This window comes from Mytilus californianus, unplaced genomic scaffold (genome assembly GCF_021869535.1).
Source record: "Mytilus californianus isolate M0D057914Y unplaced genomic scaffold, xbMytCali1.0.p SCAF_48, whole genome shotgun sequence".
In the NCBI taxonomy this organism is placed as follows: domain Eukaryota; kingdom Metazoa; phylum Mollusca; class Bivalvia; order Mytilida; family Mytilidae; genus Mytilus; species Mytilus californianus.
This window is the reverse complement of record NW_026262699.1, coordinates 1,391,651-1,412,686: the sequence shown is the minus strand read 5'-3', so window position 1 is coordinate 1,412,686 and position 21,036 is coordinate 1,391,651. Positions and strand designations below refer to the sequence as shown.

Here is a 21,036-nt window from a genome sequence, read left to right as displayed (position 1 = left end):
TAAGAAATGGATGTTCGTAACATATTTTATTTGCTCATTTTTAAAAGAAGACTTTTTGTGGATGTCGCAATGCGACGTTTCCGTTGATTTTACTTTTTCCAGTCAATACTTCATCTATTGATATATACTGTGAACGTTTTATGAATATTTAGATATATTTACCTATTTCAAAGACGAGCATAATGTCAAATAATAAAAAAATACAAATTGTTTAGTTCCTAAGAAAACTTGTAAGATTTTCGCTGCTATTTTTGCTAAGGTGCAATTTGGGTACTCAGTGCAATTTGGGTACTATGACGTTAGGTGTTATTGTTATAAGATATTATCAATTATTGTCTCGCCTTGACGAAGTCAAAAAGCGTGAATTAGGTATGCTGTTTCCGGCGTCGGCGATGGAGGCGACGGCAGCGTCAACAATGTGTTAGTTTGTGATTAGGTGTAGTTCATGGTGAACCACTAGTGGTAGGTCAATGATATTTGGAATGCAGTTGTATTAACATTGGCACATCTCATTACCATAGAGATTATTTGGCCCTGCCCCCTCAGTCAAGGTCTATTGACTTTGAAACTTTGCTTAGTTTACATGTATTAGTTTGTGATTAGGTCAGTTTATGGGGAACCACTAGTGGTAGGTCAGTGATATTTGGTATGCAGTTGTATTAGCATTGGCACATCTCATTACCTTGGAGATTATTAGGTCCCTCCTCCTCAGTCAAGGTCTATTGACTTTGAAACTTTGCTTAGTTTACATGTATTAGTTTGTGATTATGTCAGTTTATGGGGAACCACTAGTGATAGGTCAATGATATTTGGTATGCAGTTGTATAGGCATTGGCATATCTCATTTCCATGGAGATTATTTGGCCCTGCCCCCTTATTCATGGTCTATTGACTTTGAAACTTTTGCTTAGTTTTCATGTATTAGTTTGTGGTTAGGTCAGTTAAAGATGAACCACTTATGTAAAGTCAATGATATTTGGTATGCAAATGTATTGGCATTTGCAAGTTTCATTTCTATATATGGAGATTATATAACCCCACCCCCTAATTATGGTTCATTGACTGAAACTTTTACATGGTTTACAAGTTAATGTTTGTGTTTAGGTTTGTTTAAAGGGAACGACTTACTAAAAGACAATTTGGTTTGCAGTTGTATTGACATTGGCACATCTCATTTCCATGGAGATTGTTTAGCCCTGTACCTTCAGTCATGGTTCATTGACTTTGAATATTCGCATAACTTACATGTTAAAGTATTACTATTTTAATTTCAACATTTGCATTATCAAAATAACAAAAAGGCGAGACATATCTCTGTGTTAACAGTTTATGAAGTTTTATATATGAATTTTCTTTACATGTTGAAGAAGAACGTTTACTTACTTAAAAATGTACTTTTTGGATATTTATTACTATGATGTTTGTTATGTTGCTTTTTTTGCACTCTCATCATATTAACTTCTTTATTAAGTCTCCCAAACGAAGTTTGGGAAGACTTATTGTTTTTGCTCAGTTCTTATTATTATTATTATTATTCTTCTTCTTCTTCTTCTTCTTCTTCTTCTTCTTCTTCTTCTTCTTCTTCTTCTTCTTCTTCCGCCGCTTTTAAATTTGAACTTGTCCACACCCGTTCTCCAAAACCGCTTGTCAGATTAACTTAGGGTTTCACAATATGTTAGACTAACATGTCTAGTGGTGCAATCAGGGGTTTGTTTGTGCAATGGGGTTTATAAAGGGGTACTTTGAGGGGCAAAAAAGAAAGAGGGTTTTACTATAGAACCCTATGGGATTTTATTTTTTTAAATTTTCAAATGATTATAAATTGAAAACCGTTTGTGATAGACACAATCTTTTTAATTGAAAATGTTCTAAATGATGAAGCCCATTAAATGAAATACAGGGTTAGTCCCCAGGGGTCATCCCGACCCCCTGCCATTTGAGAAAGTTCTTATATCTTGTAAATGGTCGAGATCCCCACCCCTAAATCATATATATTCTGGTTTGTCATGATAAAGCACATCAAATGTAATACAGGGTTAGTCCCCAGGGGTCACCCCCACCCCCTGCCATTTAAGAAAGTTCTAATATCTTCTAAGTGATCAAGATCCCCACCCCTAAACCATATATATTCTGGTTTGTCATGCTAAGATGGTTTGAATGATATACAGGGTTAGTCCCCAGGGGTCATCCCGACCCCCTGCCATTTGAGAAAGTTCTAATATCTTGTAAATGGTCGAGATCCCCACCCCTAAACCATATATATTCTGGTTTGTCATGATAAAGCACATCAAATGAAATACAGGGTTAGTCCCCAGGGGTCACCCCCACCCCCTGCCATTTAAGAAAGTTCTAATATCTTCTAAGTGGTCAAGGTCCCCACCCCTAAACCATATATATTCTGGTTTGTCATGCTAAGATGGTTTGAATGATATACAGGGTTAGTCCCCAGGGGTCATCCCGACCCCCTGCCATTTGAGAAAGTTCTAATATCTTGTAAATGGTCGAGATCCCCACCCCTAAACCATATATATTCTGGTTTGTCATGATAAAGCACATCAAATGTTATACAGGGTTAGTCCCCAGGGGTCACCCCCACCCCCTGCCATTTAAGAAAGTTCTAATATCTTGTAAGTGGTCAAAATCCCCACCCCTAAACCATATATATTCTGGTTTGTCATGCTAAGATGGTTTGAATGATATACAGGGTTAGTCCCCAGGGGTCATCCCGACCCCCTGCCATTTGAGAAAGTTCTAATATCTTGTAAATGGTTGAGATCCCCACCCCTAAACCATATATATTCTGGTTTGTCATGCTAAGATGGTTTGAATGATATACAGGGTTAGTCCCCAGGGGTCATCCCGACCCCCTGCCATTTGAGAAAGTTCTAATATCTTGTAAATGGTTGAGATCCCCACCCCTAAACCATATATATTCCTATTTGTCATGTCTCGAACATTTGAATGATGTATACGGTCAGTCCCCAGGGGTTCCCCCCACCCCCAATGTTCTAATATCTTGTAAATGGTTGAGATCCCCACCCCTAAACCATATATATTCCTGTTCGTCATGTAATGAACATTTGAATGACGTATAGGGCCAGTCCCCAGGGGTTCCTCCCCACCCCCAATGTTCTAGTATCTTGTAAATGGTCGAGATCCCCACCCCTAAACCATATATATTCTGGTTTGTCATGCCAAGATGATTTGAATGATATACAAGGTTAGTCCCCAGGCATCACTAATGCATATAACTTTACTGGACCAAACCAATTTTCACTGGACGTTGCCCAATGTCAGGCGACCCTGGGAATTACGAATTATGGGAGCTTCGTTTGGGAGACTTCGTAACAGCATCCTGTTACAATCATTTCTTGTTATACATATTTTTTTCAGACTGCTGGATCTATCATTCAACAGAATAAAGAAGATAGAGGGTTTGACAAATCTTACTCAGCTGAAGAAATTATTCTTTGTTAATAACAGAGTAACCAAAATAGAGAATGTTGATCACTTAGTGCAGCTAGAAATGTTAGAACTTGGTGCTAATAGAATCAGGGTAAAGTATTTTATTAAGAAACATAGGCATATTGTATCAGCAGTAGGGGGGCCTTTGAGGCCGTGTGGTGTAAGTGGTTCATCTACTGTATAACTAGCCTGTCAACACTGAGGTTGTGAGTTCAAAACTGCACGTAGTAGGTGCATTTGTCCTCAATCTTGATTGACAAGAATTTTCAGTTTTCCTGCCGAAGGTCGTTGGTTCTCTCCTGTGACTTTGGCTTCCTTCACCAATTAAAACTGAGCGCCATGGTATAGGTAAAAAGCTGAAAGGTGTTTAACACCAACCAACCAACCAACCAACCAACCAACCAACCAACAAACAAACAAATAAACAAACAATTAATCAATTAATCTTTAGCAATAGTAATTCAATATGTAGGCCATATGAAAAGAATATTTGTGTTATGGGTATTCTTACAGACCTTCATTTTGAACTACGACCCTAATGAGGGTTTCTGCAACTCAGCTATTAACTAACATATCAGTTGTAGTAACTGCTATAATCTATCAAAATGTGCATATGGGGGTCGAAAGTCAGACATAAAATATCTGCACAATGTCAAACATTATACATATATATACAATATTTGGTCAATGTCAGAAACATATCAACTTTTTTGTATGAGGCTTGAAAACTGGGGAAGAGCGAGGTTTACTGAGCCCTTCAACAGTTTTGTGCCAAATACAAACAAGTCGATATTTTTCTGATATTGACCTAAAATTGTTTTTATAATGAAGCTAAGAATTGCTACAATTATATTTATGAAAAGGTTATCACGAAAATAAAACTTATTTCCCGTATCAACATGAACCCCAGATTGTGAGGAAAAGTTAGGTGACATGAAATGTACCTTGCACAAATATTCCTTTGTTACTAAATTTGAGAGATAAAGACAGCAGGAATTTTTCTAGATGCAGTATAAACTGTTTTATTGAAGTTTTATTGCACAAAACTACCAGTACCCATGATTTTGTGTGAAATGAGGTTGACCATTGCTACTTTGTTCATTGAAAGATTAAAAATGGCAAACATTTTAAAAAAACAATATGTATAATTTTGGACATAGTAAAGAGACTACATTTTCTGATATTTCATGACTTGACTTAAGCTTACTGAAACTATAATTCTATGGCAAGAAACCTGAATCATATGTTTATTGATTGATTGGTGTTTGCTTCATGCTGCCTCAGCACAAAAAAGGCTGTATCGTGGCTAACCTGAAACATAATCTTTTGCATTATTTATATCTGTTATTAGCCATGATGGCATCTTTTATTCACTGATTGAGAATGTAAACATAAATTGAATTTCACCCCACCCCCATATATTAAATTCTGGAAATATTTTTTGCCAGTCCAGTCTTGAGAATATTGAAGATACAATTATTGGGTCCAAGGGAGATAAAGTGAGATAATTAGAACATGATGAACAGATTAATACAAAACAATAGTTATGATATTGTACATAGAAATGATATATTCATGGTCATTTTGATTAAACCGTGTGTTTTACTATACTGTATTTGTCATTCTGTCTATGTATCTAGTCAGAAAATAATATGTTGTTGTCTTCATAATTCAAATATTTTAGATTTTGTAATATTATAGGTAATCTTTGAAATAATCATGTCATACATTTGGTATGGTTGAAAACATAGAATATGAGAATGAAAATTCAACAATAAGCCTTAAAAAATTCTGCAGAAAGTGAACTGCAACCAGATTTAATACATTTTGTATATTTCTTGCACTTTTAATATCCGACTCCACTAGCTATATATAGCTAATGACACCTTTTTGTAGAAGGATTTTATACCACTCTGTTATATGCTATTTGCACTAAGATTTTATGCTCAATTACTTTGATGTGGACTTAACATTTGAAAGAGATCATATTGAGAAAATTAGCTTATTTCTTGATTAACTTTTCTTAATACATGTTAAATTTTGAGTGATCTTACCTTGACATGAAAAGTGTAGTAGCTCTAGTTTTGAAAGAGACACTGTAAGAAATGAGAACTTTAAAACGTTTTGTTGAAAGTAAGGGGGGAGGGGAAGTGTGCTGCATGGGTGCTCATGTTCCAAATCCCATTTTTTGGGTAATTTTCCCACTGTCTAATTTTTATACACCCGTTTACAAAACGTATTATGGTATACCGTTGTCCATCTGTCCGTCTATCGGTCCGTCCATCTGTCTGTCTGTCTGTCTGTCTGTCTGTCTGTCTGTCTGTCTGTCTGTCTGTCTGTCTGTCTGTCTGTCTGTAGTCAACATGTCGGACAATAACTCAAAAACGCTTTAACCAATTTGCATGAAACTTTTATGAATTGTTCATATCTATTGACGTGAGCTCCCTTTCGAATTTTTATAAATTATAGATTTTACGTTTCCGAGTTATTGGGTTTTATTCATTAAAAAAGGGGATTTTCCAGTTTTCAGACAATAACTCAAAAATTCTTTGAGCGGTTTTCATGAAACTTTGGTGAATTGTTTATATCTATTGACGTGAGCTTTGAATTTTTATAAATTTCTGAAATGACTTAGAGGAGTTATGGAACTTTATTCTTTGAAAAAGCGATGGGCGTATCATGCGCTCATGGCGCAGTTCTTTATTTTCCTTCTTTCTCCCAGATCCCACAATTTTTTACCCCCTATATCCCACATCCCAAGAGTGTGTTTATTTAGATAACATATACACTTTTTTGTTGGATTGGACCCAAACAATTAATGCATTGCCTATGATAGCATAAAAAGGGTAAAAATTATGAAGTACATGCAAAAGTTGAAAATGTGAAAACCAAACATCCTGAGGTTGAGAATAGAAAACAAAAAAACTTGATTATATATTGATCTAAAGTAACAGAAGAAAAAGCTACCATTAACATTTGTACAAATAATTTTTTTTCATTTTGTTATATATTTTTGCAGGTAATTGAAAACATATCATCGCTAGTGAACCTGACAAGTCTATACCTCGGAAAAAATAAAATTCCAAAAATCACTGGACTGGAAACATTGGTTAACCTGAGATGTCTCAGTTTACAGGTAAATCGGTGTCGATGTGATAGTGACTCATGTTTTTAAGGGAATCTGTTAAAGTTCTTTATTCAATCCTTAGAACAAGTTATCTAATTTTAGGTCACTTACTTTCCATATTAGATATGGGCATAAAATGTCAAAAATATACTGAGTAAAAAAAGATTAGCAACATATATTTTAAGTAAAAATATTAAGATTACAAATTTCCAAAGTTGAGGAAATAAATTTTTAATTAATTTTTTGTCTAGGAAAATTTGAACTATATGGTATATTGTCTTTGTTACAGTAATTTATTTATTTATTGTTTTATATACTGCAGCTGTGCTATTTGCGCAGTCAAATTGCATTTACTGTATATTCATTTGTGATATACATTCACTGACCGTATATCGCCTTGTTTATAACATTGACAATGCTTTTCCATAGAGTTTTATTTATGACATCAATAAAAAAATGCAGGTTCGCTCCAAATTAAAAAATGATGGTTTTTACCTTAAATATTTCATTTGGAACAGTTGTAGGAGTTACAGTATATAAAGAATAACCATAAATTGTCTTGAAATATAAATTTTATTTATACTTGGCTCAAAACAGGAATCTGAGGATAGAAATGCTATGCAAAGCCTTGCTATTTACCCAATTCTAAGCCTTGTACAAATAAAATTTATATTTTGAGACAATGTATGATTATTTTATATATATATAGTATAGATCTTTTTGAAATAAGAAATTACAAATATTTGTTGCTAAACTCATGCAGCTAATATAAATACCAAAATAACCACTAGTATAATTGTAACTCAAGAATAAAACTTATTTTCCATGCCTACTTGAGCTCCAGATTGAAAAGAAAAATGATGTAACATTGGTTATAATATCAGATTGTTACTTTGATAAATATATTCATTCAAACCCAAAGAAGGCACAAACAAGGTTGACTTTTTAATTTATGTTACAATTGAGTAAATTATAATTATTTTTTAAGGTTAATATATAACACTATTTTTACAGGACCCAGTCATAGAGAGAGAGAGAAGAGAGCGAGAGAGAGAGAGAGAGGGAGAGAGAGAGAGAGAAACCTTCTACCACTTAGTTCTGACAAAAAGAAGTGTATTCAAAGGATTTAACATCTGGTTTTTATACCTGCAATTTCAAAATTTTAGCCTTTTATACAAACGGGTAAAAAATCAAGTCCAGATAAACTGACAATGCCATGGGAAGTTTTCAAATGACAGATTTTTCTTCATTTCGTTTATGTTGTTGAAAAATGCACGTTTGCCACTTATGTTGCTTTTGTTGGGAAATTTGAATTTTTTAACCTGAGTGATCAGAAAATCAATACATGCATGCTTCTGATAGACGAATCATGTAGGAAGAAATGAGTGCCTTTGTAAGGTATATAGTCAGATAGAAATATTTTTTTTTATATTTTATTCAAAATAGAGTAGGCTATTCAAAATGGAGAATTAGATCCCTTTAGGATTTTTCAGTATACAGATAAGGATAGTAAACTGCACATTGCTAGAAAACAAAGAAATATTGATGCCAACATGAAATATATTAATAGTGTAATACAAATTGACATGAAATAAGAAAAAATAAATTGAAAAACTTTGAATAAAACAAAATTTAATCTGCTAACCAACCGATTCCCTGTGTCCTCCTATGCTGGATTAGCCACTAGTTAAATTTTAACAAGATTATTGTAAGACCATCTGTTATTTTTACCTATAATCTCAAAGGTTTTAGGTTTTTGTGCTCCCGCCGTAACCATTAAGAGTTACTCTTGAACGTCTGTCCTTCTGTCTTTCCGTCTTTCTCTCCGTCCCATTTTTATACGACCGCAAAAAAATTTTTGTGGTCGTATATTGGTATGACGTTGGCGTCGTCGTCGTCGTCGTCGTCGTCGTCGTCCGGCGTCGTCGTCCGAATACACATTAGTTTTCGCACTCTAACTTTAGTTTAAGTGAATGGATCTCATTGAAATTTTACCATAAGGTTCAATACCACAAAAGGAAGGTGGGGATTGATTTTGGGGGTTATGGTACTAACAGTTAAGGAATTAGGGGCCAAAAGGGGCCAAAAATAAGCATTTTTGTAACTTCCAGACATAACTTGTGTGTAAGTGTATGGATCTCTCTGACATTGTACCACAAGGTTCCATATCACAAAGGGAATGCTGGGATTGATTTTGGGGGTAATTGTCTCCAAATTTTAGGAATTAGGGGCCAAAAAGGGGCAAAAAACAAGCATTTTTCTAGTTTCATGACAATAACTTGTTTGTAAGTGTATGGATCTTTATGAAATTGTACTACAAGGTTCCATATCACAAAGGGAATACTGGGATTGATTTTTGGGGTAATTTCCTCCAAATATTAGGAATTAGGGGCCAAAAAGGGGCAAAAAACAAGCATTTTTCTAGTTTCATGACAATAACTTGTTTGTAAGTGTATGGATCTTTATGAAATTGTACTACAAGGTTCCATATCACAAAGGGAAGGCTGGGATTGATTTTGGGGGTTTTCCCTCAAAATTTTAGTAATTAGGGGCCATAAAAGGGCAAAAAAAACATGCATTTTTCTAGTTTCAGGACAATAACTTGTGTGTAAGTGTATGGATCTTTATGAAATTGTACTGCAAGGTTCCATATCACAAAGGGAAAGCTGGAATTGAGTTTGGGGGTAATTGCCCTAAACGTTTAGGAATTTGGGGCCAAAAAGGGGCCAAAAAACAAGCATTTTTCTAGTTTCCAGACAATAACTTGTGTTCAAGTGTATGAATCTCTCTGAAATTGTACTGCAAGGTACCATACCACAAAGGGAAAGCTGGGATTGAGTTTGGGGGCGATGAATCATAAGGGGGTTCAAAAAATTGGGGGGGGGGGATTTTTTTTTTCCTTTTTTTTCTTTAACATTTTCCATTTTAAATTGGTTATTTCTGATTTATATATAAAAGCAAATAATAATGATATGGTTTGATTAGGCATACATGTGAACCTCCCGACGGGAGTACAATAATCCCGTTTTCAGGGGTCTCCTCCCCCCCTCCCGTTGAAAAAATCCCGTGTATGAAATTTTTCATGAATGAAAAATTTCTGCCCAACATAACATCTCAGGCATCTGGTGTAACTGACATTACCTGAAGTTATATTTTACCTGTAAATCAATTAACATGCATAATTATATGGCTTCACTTGTCAGCTTGGGTGTCAAACATACTGGTAAGCAACGATTTTTACCTCAGGCTAACTGCCGTTGTGTAACAAAAACTGTGTATTTATTGGGTTACTTCCCTTGATTTATCCTGTTTTAAGTTACTTTCCTTTTAATAATGAAAATTTTTAAAAGAATATAAATAAAATATAAATTGAACAAATAATCATAAAAGGATGGTTATTAAATGATTTTAAATGTCTTAGGACAAATAAAAAAATAATAATTTGAAAATTATTTGAGGATTCTATACTTCCTTTTAAGGCTTAAATTGAAATTTATATAATAACTATGATCCTAACTTTTCAGATAGAATGAATTTCTGAGTTTGCAAATAAAAACTATTTGCAAGAGAAAAAAAAAAATATATTTGCAGACAGCTAAACAAATGTTCTGGTTGCAATGATTGTTTTATAGAATATGAAGTAAAAAATTTAAAGAACATACTGGAAAAAAACAATGTTAGATTGAACATGTAGAATATAAAGATGGAGAAACTTTATAAGTACAAGGGTACTATAAACATAATAAATTGGTTGGAAAGTTGAAGAAAACACACTTTAAAAGACCATTTTTACAGCACACGGTTACATTTACAACAAAATTAATGTCGATTAAAAACCTCCTGATCTGAGTCCTAATCTCCTGACCAAAATTTCCCAATCTCCTGATCTGAGTTTCACAGTCCATCACATGTATGAATAGGTAAATTGAAAATTTTTAAGTTCTTAGACCACTTTCATTCTGTGTCAGAAACCTATGCTGTGTCAAATATTTAATTACAATCCAAATTCAGTGCTGTATCAAGCCTGAATGTTGTGTCCATACTTGCCCCAACTGTTCAGGGTTCGACCTCTGCGGTCGTATCAAGCTGCGCCCCAGCGGAGCATTTTATTGTTGCATAGCTTGAGTGGGGGCATTCGTGTCCTCAGACACATTTTTCTTTTATTTACATTTCAAATTTTGAGTCTATAGAGATTATTCCAGTCGCTTGTTGTGTGTGTGTGTGAGTCTTAATATATCTTGTAATTATTTATTGTCAGACGAATAGAAATTAATGGAGAGAGAGAAAAAAAGAACTCAGAGAGACTAAGAAATATTAAATTAATAAGAAAACAATAGAACAGTGTGATTTTTGTTTTTCTTCTTTTGATTTTAATTTTACTTAACATCTAAGAGCTGTTTCAGAAACAAATGTTTAGGAGGGGGATAAGAAGGCACTTTTTATTCTACTCTGCCATTCATTAAATTTTCACTTGATCACAAAACTGGAAAATTTTAGGATTGGTAAAAGAATTACATGTAAAAGGGGAGATAATTCAAACATTGAAAAGCAAGTTTAAATCTTTCAAATTTACTTATAAATTTATATAAGTAATTACTACTTACATTTTCAAGTTTTTAAGAATATCTTATTGAAGTATGCCACGGACTGTATATGCGTTACATCCGTTTAATGAATTTTTGCATTTTTGCAGAGTTTTTATGATTGCGAAATTTGTGACTAAATGAGATTTGTGATAATATAACTTGATAATTTAAATTTTGATGGCATTTGTGTATGCAACATTTCCTGAAATCCCAATAATTAATCTCACATGTTTGTACATTGATCAGCAATTGCAATAATAAATGCACACCAAAATTTCTTAATTTACTGTATTATTTTGAAAATAGATAGAAACTGTAAACAGCAAAACTGCTCGGCAAAACAAGAAGTTAAAACTACAAATATGCTGATAAGACTGAAGCCATCAATTGACTTATGCTCTTTAATAATGATTTTTATGAATTTGAAATTATCCTGAACAGTAATAGACTATAAACATTTTAAATTGATAAATAAGTGAATTGATATCCACATGATCCACAAAGCATTTTTTGTGGTCTATGATATAGTGATGGCTACAATAGTGGAGAGCCATTTAAATTAAAAAGGTTAGGGGTGAAGTTAGCCACAAAATTGCAGCCTGATTTTTATGTAAATATTTAATGTGGTCCTTGGTTTAACTTCAATGCTCTCAAAAAGATGTATATTTGAAAATAAACCATTTGTTTCTAAACGAAAATAATATTGGATGACAAAAAATTAAATTGGCACATTTTTGCCAGGCGAGTGAGTGAGTCAGCCTCTTGTTTGTGATTACTTTTTATCTGCCTGTTTACGGGACGTATTATACAATTATAGCCTTGGTATGAGGTCGATACAAGGATATATTGACCTGAAAGAAGGATATATCCTGTATTGACCTCATACATAGGCTATAATTGTTATATTATTAATTTCCGACCATATTTGTATGAAAATCGTCGTTTGATTTTGTTGGAAATTTATAGATATCATATTGTCTCCTAGACAATAACAACATATTAGTTGTTATTTCAGTTATTTTTTATGTTGGTTTTTTAACATCTTATGTATTTGAAGATTTTTTTTCTTCAAATAATCGATCTAAGATATTTTTTAATAAAACTTTTAACACTATCATGAAATTCATTACATGACGTCACAAATTATATCGGTTTTTAGATATTCTAAAAATAACCGCATGCAATATGCTTTTTGCTATCCGCCGTTTTCTGTCTACCTTCGAAAATATAGTTTAACATGTGACTATCCCTGAACAAATCAAATTAGTTAAAATATACGAATTAATAATATTATTAATTTCCGACCATATTTGTATGAAAATCGTTGTTTGATTTTGTTGGAAATTTATAGATATCATATTGTCTCCTAGACAATAACAACATATTAGTTGTTATTTCATTTATTTTTTATGTTTGTTTTTTAGCATCTTATGTATTTGAAGATTTTTTTCTTCAAATAATCGATCAAAGATATTTTTTAATAAAACTTTTAACAATATCATGAAATTCATTACATGACGTCACAAAGTATATCGGTTTTTAGATACTCTAAAAATAACCGTGCAATATGCTTTTTGCTATGCAATATGCTTTTTGCAATCCGCCGTTTTCTGTCTACCTTCGAAAATATAGTTTAACATGTGACTATCCCTGAACGAATCAAATTAGTTAAAATATATGAATTAATAATATTATGGTATATCGTTGTTCGTCCGTCTGTCCGTCCATCGTCAACATGTTTATATCTATTATAATAAGCTCCCTTTAGTTTTTTTATGAATTTCTGATATGACATGACGGAGTTATGCAACTTTATTCGTTGAAAAAGCGAATTTGTACTGTAAAAAAAAGAAGTGATTTTGTCAACAACAAATATACTTACATGACTTCAGTATAGAATTTCTTTTTTCAGAGTAATCGTATAGTGAAGCTGGAAGGATTGGATACTTTGACCAATTTAGAAGAATTATATTTTAGTGATAATGGCATAGAGAAAGTTGAAGGACTAGACAAAAATGTAAGTAGATAATGGTTGTCTTGGTGATAACATGGTCACCTTAGGTGCTGGAGGAACAAAGGGTTCATTTCCAGACTGCCTTCAAATCAAATTCTTCAAAATTGAAAAGTGCTGCTGTTCCACTCACGAATTGGTGGTCACATGGTTGTGTGCTTGCCTCAAGTGTGGGAGGTCATGTTTTCCTGCGGACTGTTACTTTGTGAACTAGTTTGTTAAAAATCCAGCTCTTTTTCTTGGTCCAGTAGTAGTTAAACAGCCATTTGAATTCATCATCATCATCATCATCATCATCATCATCATCATCATCATCATCATCATCATCTTTTCCATTCAGCATAGAACAAAGAAGGCTCAGATTCCAGTGAAAAATAAAATATTTGAATGGATTAGATATATATATTTCTGCATTGATAATTTATTACCTTGTGAGCTGATCACAGGTAAATGTAGCTCAGCTTGTCTGTGTTAAGTAAGAAACTAAGTATAGATCAAAAAATAAAAAGATGTGGTATGATTGCCAATGAGACAATTCACCACCAGAGACTAAATGACATAGAAGTTTACAACTACAGGTACCTTACAGCCTTCAACAATGAGTGAAACCAATATAGCATAGTCAGCTATAAAAGCCCCTTTAGCAGGTGTATTCAACTCCAAACTTAATTGACAGTTAATTAAGTTTTCCTGCCAAAGGTTGTGGTTCTCTCTGGGCACTTCGGCTTCCTCCATCAATAAAAACTTGCTGCTAAGATATAGCCATTAGTGATTTGATTTTTGATTTTTGGTGTTTAACGCCACTTTTAAGCACCGCTTTTGGGCTGTTTCGTGGCAGCCAGTTTTAATTGGTTGAGGAAGCCTCAGTGGCTGGAGAAAACCACCGACCTTCGATAGGAAAACTGACAGTCCTAGTCAATTAAGATTGGAGTCGAGTGCACCCACACGAGCTGGGTTTGAACTCACAACCTCAATGTTGACTGGCTAGTGATTACAGTAGTAACTACTTAGACCACTCGGCCACCTAGGCCCCTAGCTATTAGTGATGAAAGTTGCATTAAACACCAGCAATCAATCAATCAACAAAGCATAAAATCAATGTAAACTTTCATATTTAATGTCAATTTTTTCTAAATGTAGATCAGTAATTTTATTTTATGAGTAGAGCCCTACCATTATATAGCTAATAGTAATCAGTGTTTTCATCTGCATAATCAGGTATCCTTCACAAACCATAATGACACCATTTGAATGCTGAGACCCAATTGATAGGAAACTTGCTGATTGGTAGGACTGTTTGCCATCATGTGTTATTGGCCATACAATACTGTCATTTTGTTTCAATCTGTTTTATGGAAGTTATTGGATTTGACTTTTTTGGAACTATCGTTCCACAATGACCAACATGGACGTAATTTCTCTGAGACTTTGTGAACACGACTCCTCAGAGATTGTTTGACAGAAAATTCTAATACTTAGTAGGATTATTTGCCATACACCTTATCACTATTTGTCCGCCATTACTGGACATCACACAGGTTCCCGTAAAATCTTGACGTCATAATACAAAATATCTGACGCCACATGGAAAAGTGATTGTTGTATGACGTCAATAGTTCAAGCGGGACAGATTCTCGGGTCAGCTGGGAATAGCGATAAGGTGTATTGTGTGTAGTTGACCATATGGCACCGTCAATTAGATTCCACCATTTTTACAGGAGTTATTTGACTTTGATAACAATTTACTTATTTACATGTAGGATCCCCTGTATGATGGCTCTGTTCAAATTCCTCTAGTTTCTTAATTTTTCACATTATATTTTTTCAGGTTAAATTGACTACCATTGATTTTGGTAACAACAGAATATCAACCATTGAAAATGTCAGCCATCTTATTGCATTAGAAGAGTTCTGGGTAAGTATTCATTGTGCAAATTCTGCCTATTCCATACACACTCTGAGACTAAAGAGCAGTCAAAACACTGTACGTTTGTTTAGGATTTTGTCTAGTACATGTAGGGATTTTTATGTCAACACCAATAGCATGAGTAAAGATTTTTCAAATTCAGTTCTTTTTTATGCCCCCACTGTAGCGGAGGGGGCATTAAGTTTTACCCTTGTTCGTCTGTACGTCCGTCCGTACGTCCCAAAATTGGTTTCCGTTCACTTTTACCGTTCTAGAGTTATGCCCCTATAGAGATGGAAAAATTGCTGAATTTTTCATTTCCGTTCTCTAACTTTAGTTTGCCTCAACTAAATGTTATGAAACTTATACACAATGCTTATTACCACAAAACACAAATCTAGTTTGAATTTTGGTGGTGTCACTTTAAATGTTCTAGAGTTATGCCCCTTTACAAATGGAAAAAAATGCTGAATTTTTCGTTTCCGTTCTCTAACTTTAGTTTGCCTCAACCAAATGTTATGAAACTTATACACAATGCTTATTACCACAATACACAGATCAAGTTTGAATGTTGGCGGTGTCACTTTTACCGTTCTAGAGTTATGCCCTTTACAAATGGAAAAATTGCTGAATTGTTTTACCGTTCTCTAACTTCAGTTTGCCTCAACCAAATGTTATGAAACTTATACACAATACTTATTACCACTAAGCTCAGATCAAGTAGAAATTTGGGAAGCGTCACTTATACAGTTCTTGAGTTATGTCCCTTTATATGTTATATGCAAGCGGGGGCATCATCTGTGTCCCATGGACACAAATTCCCCATTTATTTTGTTCTGTATTTATACATGTAAGGATCACCATACAAGCCTTGGTACATTGTCTGTACGAATTTATTATATGAGGAGGAAAGAAAGCACACAGATCTAGTTTAGCTTTATGTTGGTCTCAAACAATGTTTATTAGCTGAAGAACTTCCAGAATGATTTTTTGATGGATGGTTTTTAACTAAATATTTGTTTAGGGCAAAGTTAAGATGTGTATAATACATTATTTATGATTCTTGTTTGTTTTTGAGAATTTAAACATATTATCATTTAAAATTTCAAGCATGGCAAATTAGGCATAAAACAATGTAATCCTTCTTTCAATTTTATGTTTGATTGCCAAAGCAAAACCTACATATGTCCAAAATGTCTAAGCAGTTATTTTGCAAAATTCAGGCCATTCTTTTACTGTAAACACAGAAATTTTCACAGCTCAGTTTTCTTTTCGCCATTTTTGCGGTAAGCGAATATGTACAGGACAGAGTTGGCAAGGTATTACCGGGGCGGGAAAACCCGGGTCCAGGTTTTCCCGGGCTGGGCAATACTAGAAACAGGTAATACTGGGCAATACTGGGTAATATGATTTTTCAAGCTAATTTTTACACAAAATAGTAAAGACTTCTTGTAGTTTTGCCAATCCTGGACTACAGGACCACTGGAGAACACCGGTTTTACACACCACAGATTTAAACCGAAAATCATAACTTTAAATGTATTTGAAAATAAAAGCAATGTTTGAAATCACAACTAAGTCTAATTAACATGGAAGACATCTCAAACAAGCGGATATTACGGATATTCTTTCTTTTATTTCATCTAATTAGTTTTGATATATATATATATTTTTTTTTTATTTCAGTTCAATGGCAACAAGATATCAAATTTTGATGATTTGAAAGAATTAGCTCCAATAGCTACTCTACAAACTGTTTATTTAGAAAGAAATCCTCTTTATTATGATGGGGACAAAGTACCAGATCCAAATTATAGACGCAAAATTATGTTAGCGTTGCCTCAGCTTAAGCAAATAGATGCAACAATGTGTAGATAGTAACTTATTTGTTTTGTTAGAGATTGTTTTTAAAACATATTTTAATACTTTTTGTTAATTACTTAGACCATTTGAATGGCTACTGAATGTAGGAATGACCGAGGTTATGACCTGAACCTTCATCCACGTGGTTCCCTTCTACTAATTATTAAGACCATTTGAATGGACAATTAATGTTAGAACGTTTGAATTCAACACCAAGTTTTCTTTTATTTTTTTGGGAAAATATCAGGATAATAGCAAATCTCATGTAAATATTGAAAAGTCTTTCTAGTAAAATGGTTATAAAAGCAATCAAATGTTTTATTCCCTTTTGCAATCAATTTTTACAGTTTAAAAAAAAAAGTTCAAAGATTGTTATGGGAACTATGAAAAAATATCTACCATGTAAACACTTTAAGATAATTTTTTATTATGACTTACGGAATAATTTCAACACATTCAAGAAATAAGAAATATATTTGATAAATATCTTACATACATTTTGTATCTACACACAGTTCACACAGATCTTTGATATAACCGTGCTTTGCTAGGTCTTATGAATAAATGTTAATAATACATATAGTCTTTAGCCTGTGTCAGAGTTCAAAAGCCAAAGATTTTTCCAAGTTTACAGCAGCTACTTGTAGAAGCTAGAAAATGGAGCAATACTATACAATAATGCATTTTTTAAAAAATACTCTGCCACATACAAATGTAAAACAAGAGTTAAACATATACTAAATACATTCACATTAATACCTACAGATTATAGGAAGAAATAAAACAACTCTTAAATGGAATATATTAATAATTACTATACAAGTACCTTGTTGTATAAATGGTGAAATTGGTGCCAAACTTGCTATAATATATTAATAGAAAAAAATATGATATTCGTTTTATTATAGACTTTTTACTGATTGTAAATTATTTTCGATTCACCAGGAACTTACATGTACTGTGAAAGTACTTTTATTCGTGGGTATCAATTTTCGTGGTTTAAGCAAAAGTTGCATGTTCGTGGGTTCTTAAATTTGTGGATTTAAGTTTTTTGAAGAAAAACAAATTGGGTGAAGAATGTGAAACCATCTGAGACGAAAACTCATAATCATATGTTGTTTTATAATAATTTCTGGGACATTTCAAAATATGGTGTTCATTTTCACCTACTTGTTCATGTTTCATTACTGACAACATTGTTCAAACTTTTAATAAGATAATTGCTTTCTGAAATAAGCCGATTCATCTTTTCTTACAAATGTTCTCGATTGAAGGAAATTGCAGAGTAAACATTTTAATTGTTGCACACGGGTAATCAGAAGTGATGACACTAATTAACCCGAGATTGTTTGATCAACAGATTAACGGTCACCAAAGGTGTTAATTGGACCATAACTTGTCCCTTAAACATGTTAAAGAAAACGGTAACAAATGGAATTTGAATTTTCTTGAGAATTAAAAGGTTTAAAGTCGTACTGTTTAGGTTTTTTAAAGATTAGATGGACAGAATTCTGTCTGAAGTTGCATCTTTAGTTCAAAGTGCGTTTGCTGATATTCGATGTAGTCAAACCTACAGTATTGGGGATCTTTCCATGTTCCATCTTTCCATGTCCTGATTTGGACAAGAGTTCTTATATTTCACTGGACACTTAAATTCGTGGATAAAGCCATCCACGAAAACCACGAAAATTGGTACCCCACGAATAAAAGGACTTTCACAGTATATTAAGAATTCCAGGTGATTGCTAGTCTGTCCATCTGAGTTATATGAGCTTTTTTCCATTTTATGAAAACAGTATACACAATTTTTTAAAGATAACTTGTTTTGAGTATATGTCTGTACTAAAATTAGTATATAAATTGATAATGTAATTAAAAATTAATATACATTTATCTTGATTATGTAATGATGAATTTTCCTTTCAATTTATGCAGTCAACTATTTATCAAATTAAATTTCTTACAATGTTTTCTTTGGTAAGCCTAGGGGTAACTATTAAGAATTACAAAATGTTTGTAATAAAAATAAAATACAAAATGTATTATACAGTCATTTCAGTCATGAGTGGGTTTTGTAGATTTTGAAAAGGACACTCAGGAATTTTTTTTTGTTAGCCATTAAAATTGAATTGATATTATGTTTGTCATTTCATGCCAGCAATAATTACCTTACTATGAATACAGAGAAAAAAAGCTTTATTAATAAGGATATTGATTGGTTTTTTTTATGAATAATAAATACATTTTAATTCCTTTTTTTTCTTTTTTGTTGCATTCTATAGAAAATCCATCTGTTCATATTTTCTGCTAACCTGGTAAGAAGGACATGATTTTTGTTGATTATGTCATAGTTTTATTGTTTGTAAAATTTTTGTTGTACATTCTGTCAGGTTTGAAATTCTGAATATCTAATGTGTGTTCCTTGCATCTGCTTGCATTATTTGCAGCATTTTAGCGTAAGAACAAAGATTTATTAGCTGCAATTAACTTTGAAAAGAAGGAATACATGTTGGAGATGCTTAAGAAAACAACGAAGGCAAATTCTGTAGTGGTTTTTTTAAACAATTTCTTAAAGTTTATGTTCTAAATAGAATTTTGAGCTCATAGCTGATCCCTTTTAAAATCTGTAAATATTTTTCTGAACTTGGGTTGATTTAGAGCTTGATATTTTGTATAGACACCTATCTATTGTTGATTGCATGGTTACCACTAAACATCTTTACATTTTTTTGTGTCATTTCGTTGCTGTTTCAGATAATATATAATGCATTGTAGCTCATTACAGACGACTATCACATAACATAAAGCTGTGAGTTTTGTTGCTGTCCCTTCTTAATACTTCAGGAAATTATTATGCACAGTAGCATTGCATAAAACATGCTGCAAGAGCAACTGCTCCAATATCTTCATACTAAAAAGAAAACATATGAAATCTCCCAAAAGGAAAGAATGATAATCAGATATAAAGAAAGTGGCATTTGATATTTGATATATAAATTTGGAAACTGACTTATTGAAATGTTATTGACTTCTTTCACAATGTGTTTACAATTTTAAATGCAATCAAGATATTTAAATACTTATTTGAAAATGTCAACATCAAAATAAGATGTGGTATGATTGCCAATGAGACAACTATCCATGAAGTTGATGAAAGCAAAAATGTAAGGCCTTCAACAATGAGAAAAATCCATACCGTATAGTCGACTATAAAAGGCCCCGACATGAAAAATATGAAACAATTCAATTGAGAAAACTAACAGCCTAATTTATAACAAAACAATTTACAAAAATCAAATATGACAGACATTTTATTTACAGAGTTCTTGCTAAAATCTATCTGGATTCATAATTTTGAAAACTGGTGATGCATGACAATTGTAAAAAATTTTCACAGGACTAGAATTGATTAATTTGTCATTCCAGAGTTAATGGACTTTATTCATAGAGACATTTTTTCAACATAACACACACTAACTCGGATTCATTTCCTAAAAACTCCCTTTTGGTTTAGAAAATTTTCTGGGTTGTCTTTCCAGAGTACAGGACTTTAGCTATCAGATTTAAGTAATCTATTCTCATCATTTAGCTCCATTGCCTTTTTTTCTGTTCACTTTTACAAAGATCTGAAAATAAAGGCCAACTGGGACCAAACTTGGCCACAATCATCATTTAAATATCTTGTTAAAAAATTGAGTCCAATGATCCAGTTTGCCAACCAACATGGCAGACATTGCTAAGAATATAATATTTGGGTAATATGCAAATTTGTCTAGTGCCTTGAAAAAAAAAGAATGTAGAGATCTACAAACTATTTACACTAAACTATCTGATAATGATGTATTTACCATTATAGCATGAGTGCAACATTGTAATATATCAGCTTGATCTTTAAGTGGAATAACATACATTATGCTTTGACATGTTTACATGTTTTATTTAAAAAAAAATGTACTAGAAATCAAATTAAGACACACAACATTATATTAATATAAAGATAAATAGTTCTATATCTGCCTTGATTTTTTCACAGTTAAATCTAGAATATTGCAACTCATATTGCAAATCTGATCATCAA

At 32.9% G+C, this 21,036-nt stretch overlaps 1 protein-coding gene across 1 annotated transcript in view; it reads left to right on the top strand.

Annotated features, from left to right (window-relative positions):
* The window catches only part of LOC127700088 (protein phosphatase 1 regulatory subunit 7-like), a 31,778-nt gene extending 12,563 nt beyond the window's left edge, over positions 1-19,215 (top strand). Inside the window, exons 5-9 of the mRNA XM_052203554.1 lie at positions 3,394-3,556; positions 6,485-6,601; positions 13,091-13,195; positions 15,018-15,104; positions 16,782-19,215. Coding sequence (XP_052059514.1) covers positions 3,394-3,556; positions 6,485-6,601; positions 13,091-13,195; positions 15,018-15,104; positions 16,782-16,973 — 664 coding nt within the window. The 3' untranslated portion in view covers positions 16,974-19,215. The remainder of the gene's footprint in view (positions 1-3,393; positions 3,557-6,484; positions 6,602-13,090; positions 13,196-15,017; positions 15,105-16,781) is intronic.
* The last annotated feature ends 1,821 nt before the right edge of the window (positions 19,216-21,036 follow it).